This window comes from Oculina patagonica, chromosome 14 (assembly GCF_052425735.1).
Source record: "Oculina patagonica isolate OP01 chromosome 14, crgOcupat, whole genome shotgun sequence".
NCBI classification, from domain to species: Eukaryota; Metazoa; Cnidaria; class Anthozoa; order Scleractinia; family Oculinidae; genus Oculina; species Oculina patagonica.
In genome coordinates, this window is record NC_135771.1 from 23,729,507 (window position 1) to 23,734,581 (window position 5,075).

The 5,075-nt window shown below is 39.4% G+C and overlaps 1 protein-coding gene across 1 annotated transcript; it reads right to left on the reverse strand.

The window, feature by feature from the left end:
- Positions 1-451: 451 nt before the first annotated feature.
- On the reverse strand, positions 452-1,780 carry LOC144637623 (kelch repeat and BTB domain-containing protein 12-like). The gene has a single exon (XM_078496682.1). It carries the CDS (start codon positions 1,778-1,780, stop codon positions 452-454), a length of 1,329 nt encoding a protein of 442 aa, XP_078352808.1.
- Positions 1,781-5,075: the final 3,295 nt, after the last annotated feature.

Genomic DNA, 5,075 nt, shown 5'->3' on the forward strand with positions numbered 1-5,075 from the left:
ATAATCGTCTATGTTCTTTTTAACTAACCAATAGGAAAGAAGTTCGGTCGGCCCGGGGGGGGGGGGGGAACTCCCATATGAGAGTGACGGGGATGCTCGTCGTCTCGCTTAGGGGTATAAATTTCGGACTTTGGGTCTCGCTTAGGGTGTTCTGGGGAAAATGCAAGAAAATGGCAATATTTTTAGCCATCAGGGTCTCGTTTAGGGTTGCACACGAAGAAATATACAAATATAAGTTCTTTTTCTCAGAATTTTGTTATCTTTTAGGGGTCTAAAATAGCTTGAGCCACGCCCAGATTGGTCCCTTTTAGGGGTTCTTTTCAAAATTTCCGACGAGCATCCCCGTCCCTTTAATATGGGAGTCCCCCCCCCGGGTCGGTCGGTCAGTCAGTCAGTCTGTCAATCAATCGGTTGGTCATTCAGTCGGTCTGTCAGTCAGTCATTCAGTCAATCAGTCAATCAGTAAATCATGTGACTTAGCTGTAAGTCTCATTCCGTCGTACCTGTACAAAAGTTTTCCATGTTTAATACTGGCCGAGTTCATGAAAACTCTCATTGAACAGGATATTGTTTGGAAATATTTCCTGCCATATTCGTAATATTCAGTAGGTATGTTAGTTACGACATCCCATCTATCCCTCTCAGGATTATAGCATTCAATTTCTCCGCCCTGGTAATCATGCTTGTCGATCCAGAAAACTTCCACGACATAAACTTTGTCATCAACACACATCATGTTGCCAGAACGTCTGCGAGAAGATGAAGCTATTAATTGCCATTCATTTGTTGTTTCGTTATACACTTCACAAGTTGTACGAACTTCGAGAATTCGAAATGAGCATCCACCAACAATGAAAATTTTACCGTGTGCCGCGGTTCCTGAAGCATGTCCTCTTGCCTCTCGAAGATCAGCCAGTTTCTCCCATTTTCTTTCGCTGAGATCAAACCTGTCAACATCGGTCAGAACCTTGCCTGTTCTAACGCCACCAATGAAATAAATAAAATTGTCTTTGGCGACAATGCAAATGTCTCTCCTTGAACCCAAATCAAATGATGATATGTCTTCCCAGGAGTTCGATTCTGGTTTGTACCTCGTGATGTAGGAAAGATGTTGTTTTTCACAAAAATGCAATGAGACACAATCAGGGCAAGATATTTCATTTTCTGATTCCAGAGCGTAAATTCCATCTTCATTGTTATCAATGACAAAAATTTGCTGTAAATCTCTTTTTCCTTTGTACGGTACGTCCGTCCATCGATCAAAGAATGAATCATAGCGTGATAGTTTATAGTCACGCTCCAGAGTCCAGCTTTTTAATAAAGTATACAATGTGCCGTGACAAGATACCATTTGCTTCATCGGCGGTGAAAAGTCACTCAACTTGTACCACGTATTTGTACGGGGAGCATAACACAGGAGCTGCTCGTCCTCTTCCCGTTTATCAGCTCTGACTACTATAACAGGAGTCTCAAGTGGCTTCCTGGGAGGCGAAAACGATACATTTTTAGAATTTTTGGTGTCAGTTGCCTTCACGGCGGCCTCCACAAGTTCAATACAGCACGCATTATCGTTCACAAGATCATTTGTCACGATATCATTGAGCAGATAGTCACGCGATACATAAATTAGCCGAACCTGACGAAATAAATCGGCAAAATACTTCTCTCGCTCGCTTCTGTTGTGATCAATCCATGCTAGAATTATCTTAAACACATTTTCCTCTGCGCAAACATTTATTTCGTTACTTGAAATCCACTGGTTAACTTCGTCGCTCGACATGTTCAACAAGCAGCTATTTCAAAAAGAAACAGTGTTTCGTTTCCAGATTGCGAAAGGTTGAGAATAACGTAACGTTTAAGGAGAGGTGGGTTTGGGGTTTATTTTAATTTGGAGGTCCTAGTGTATGTTGAATTTTCTAAATTTATGCGCGAGTGAAGAATAAAAAAGACTTCATACTCAGTAGTAACTTCCCATTTAACACCTACTGTCCATTTTATATAGAGGAGACATAAAATGCAGTTTGGCAGAGTTCAAGTAACACATAAATATTTCTCCTTATAGAAACAGCATGTGTCTCTCTCTCCAAATTAAGTTAAGAAAAGGGAGCTTGCCTTCACCTTTTTACTCATCCAATCTGTTCCTATCAATGTGGGTAAACATCAAACCACAAGAGTATTCGTAGATGAAATTATTATCTTTTGACAAAAAGCTTGAGGTATATATACTTCTCTGAATTTGATCACATGCTCAAATAAAAAAAATGCCAAATTCTAGACAAACCAAAACCCTGGTCGACAAGAACAGAGATAAGCACAGATACACTGTTTCGAAGCCATTTCTTCCAAATCAAATGCCTGTGGTTACTTAACTTCGACACGTAAACAACCAGGGCAATTTAATGTAAAGAGGTACCATACACAGATTTTAAACCGGGATTTATAATTAAGCTGAAATGCATCCAGAAGTAATTACAGTATTACCAGGATTGTATTTTGCTCGTTCGTCTCGATCCGCACTGCAAGCTGACATTTCTGGCAAATATGAAATTATTTCCATAGAATAATTAAGACACAGCAAAGTTGCTTCTGTTGTCAGTGTAACAGCCTTGATAATTATAATTGCGATTTGCATTTTTGGAGATTCCGTAGAGTTTCGATCAGACCGCGATGGCTTTGAGTTATCCAAATAATGTTTATATCGTTAATTTCATCTCAGAAAACGTCTCCAGCAGTTGCAACGGTAGTTATTCTTGAGCTTTACATCAAGGAGATGAATTTAGTTCGACATGGAGTTGCACAGCTTGCTATACGATACTGCTCATACGAAGTTTGATGTTTTAACAGAACTTGACTGCCTTCTTTTTCGTTCAGAACTTTTCGTGCAGACTCGAATGTTTTCGCGACTCGCGTGACACTGATCACGCAACTCCGGGTACTCCCACGCGAGGACCCACACAATTGTGCGTGTTTTCGCGCGATTTGTGACGTCGAATTGAAGATGCCGTGAATTTTCCTATACAAATAGAATAGGGCAATCTCCCACATTTATACATTACTCTGTTACATGAAGTGAAATTAACTTTGTAACTCGCCTGCATATATGCCCTTCTCTTCAATTAACTTGCCCGTTTTCGGGGCACGCTAGCCCTTCCGTGCGAGCAAACACGAGATACACCAAGTCATCACGTTTTTGTTTGCGCTTGCAAACACTCTGATTGGTGGAAATTTTCTTCTGTTTCAGAATATAGCTAGAATGTTTACTTTACAATTAAACGCTGAAAGAGCTTACTTTATTTTTTTTCCAATACATCGCTTTAATCAAACTTAAAACCATTGCAGTCGACAGATATTTTTGTTTGTAACGAATCTCAATATTTTTGGTCATGCTGAGGATTATCTTTCTGATATTTGAAGAGTATTTTTTTTACGAAATTAATTACCTTCGGTCAAACGTATTTACTTTGTGGTTACGAGCGTTCTTCTGATTGGATAGTGGCCCCCCGGCCGTGCGAGCAAACACGAGATACGCCAAGTCATCACGTTTTTGTTTGCGCTTGCAAACACTCTGATAGGTGGAAATTTTCTTCCGTTTCAGAATATAGGTAGAATTTTTACTTTAACAATTAAACGCTACGAGAGCTTTCTCTTGATTTCTTCCAATATAACGCTTTAATCAAACTTAAAACCATTGCAGTCGTCAGAAATTTCTGTTTGTAACGAATCTCAATATTTTTTGGTCATGCTGAGGATTATATTTCCGATATTTGAAGAACATGTTTTTACGAAATTAATTGCCTTCGGTCAAACGTATTTACTTTGTGGTTGCGAGCGTTCTTCTGATTGGATAGTGGCCCCCACTGTGTAAATAGTTCACATCGAATCCAAAATAATACCGTCTCGTTTCTGAGGAAACGAAACAAAAAATCTTCCGCTTTCGCTTCGTTGCTGAAATTTGCATGGATGAATTGTTTGGCATCAGAAATAAGCTCTTCGCATTGATATCTTTTTGCAAAATGGTATGTTGAAATACAGTTTGAAATATTCAAAGTCTGTGCCAAAACTCTCCCAGCCAGAGTTTTTAATGGCAGAATAAACAAATAGTCAGCCATCTCGATCAGGTCCCGAGCATCATCTTCAGTTAATATCTGAACGTCACCGGTGTAAATAAACTCCAACACAGCTCGTAAACCAGCCTCGGTTAGCATTTCCAATCGAACCACTCCTTTCTTCGACTCCATCATGTCAGTGTTTAGCAGCTTTTCAAAGAAAGGACTTGCCTCTGAAAGAACTTTTCTGTGAGCTTTAAATTCTGTGCCATCTTGGACCACCAAGGTAATGTCGAAAGGATTGTCGTGTGTTTCTTGTGGCATGAATATGTCTTGTTTCTTGCTCGTAGTTGCTTCCATCGCCGAATTAACGCCACTATACGGAATTCTGGTGAGAACTTTTGTGGTTGACAAAACAATAAAACATGTTGAATAATAAAACATGTTTTTGCGGAATTTGCATAATAAAAAAGTTTAGTTCCCAACGGAGAAGAACGCTTTGTTCCTGTCATCCAACATGGCTGCTGTGACGTCAGCTGCAAACCAGCAATAAAAGACTAACGAATATTACTCATGTCTTCTTGATGTGGGTTTAAAAAGACAACATAACTAGAAGCAAAAACTAAAGGCGAAACTTTGAACAGAGAACTCAAAGCGAAACTCTATCTGAAACGTATAAAATGTAGAAGGAAAATTTGTATTCTGAGACTTAATTTGCATTTCTTTTGTGTTCGCGTGTTCGCTCACATTACTTATGACGTAAGACGTATTATCAGGAAAAATGTGTTTCGTTGTTAGCAAAAGTAATGTTTAGATTTGTTTGTTTTTATTGCAAGATGTCATGTTGGTCATTGACTTTTGTAAATATGAACGAACGAGTACCTTATTGCGGGCAAGAGAGGCCCGCAACCCTAATCTTGACAGTGACCAGCGGATTCCCTTTTTGTTGCGCGCCACGTTAATAGAAGGCAAACGGAAAACGGAAGTTGAAAATTTTGTTCTTCCACTAAGAACGATCGGAATGCGAAA

Excerpts from the sequence above, each read along its gene's own strand:
- LOC144637623 (XM_078496682.1), bottom strand. The coding sequence starts at position 1,780 with ATGTCGAGCGACGAAGTTAACCAGTGGATTTCAAGTAACGAAATAAAT.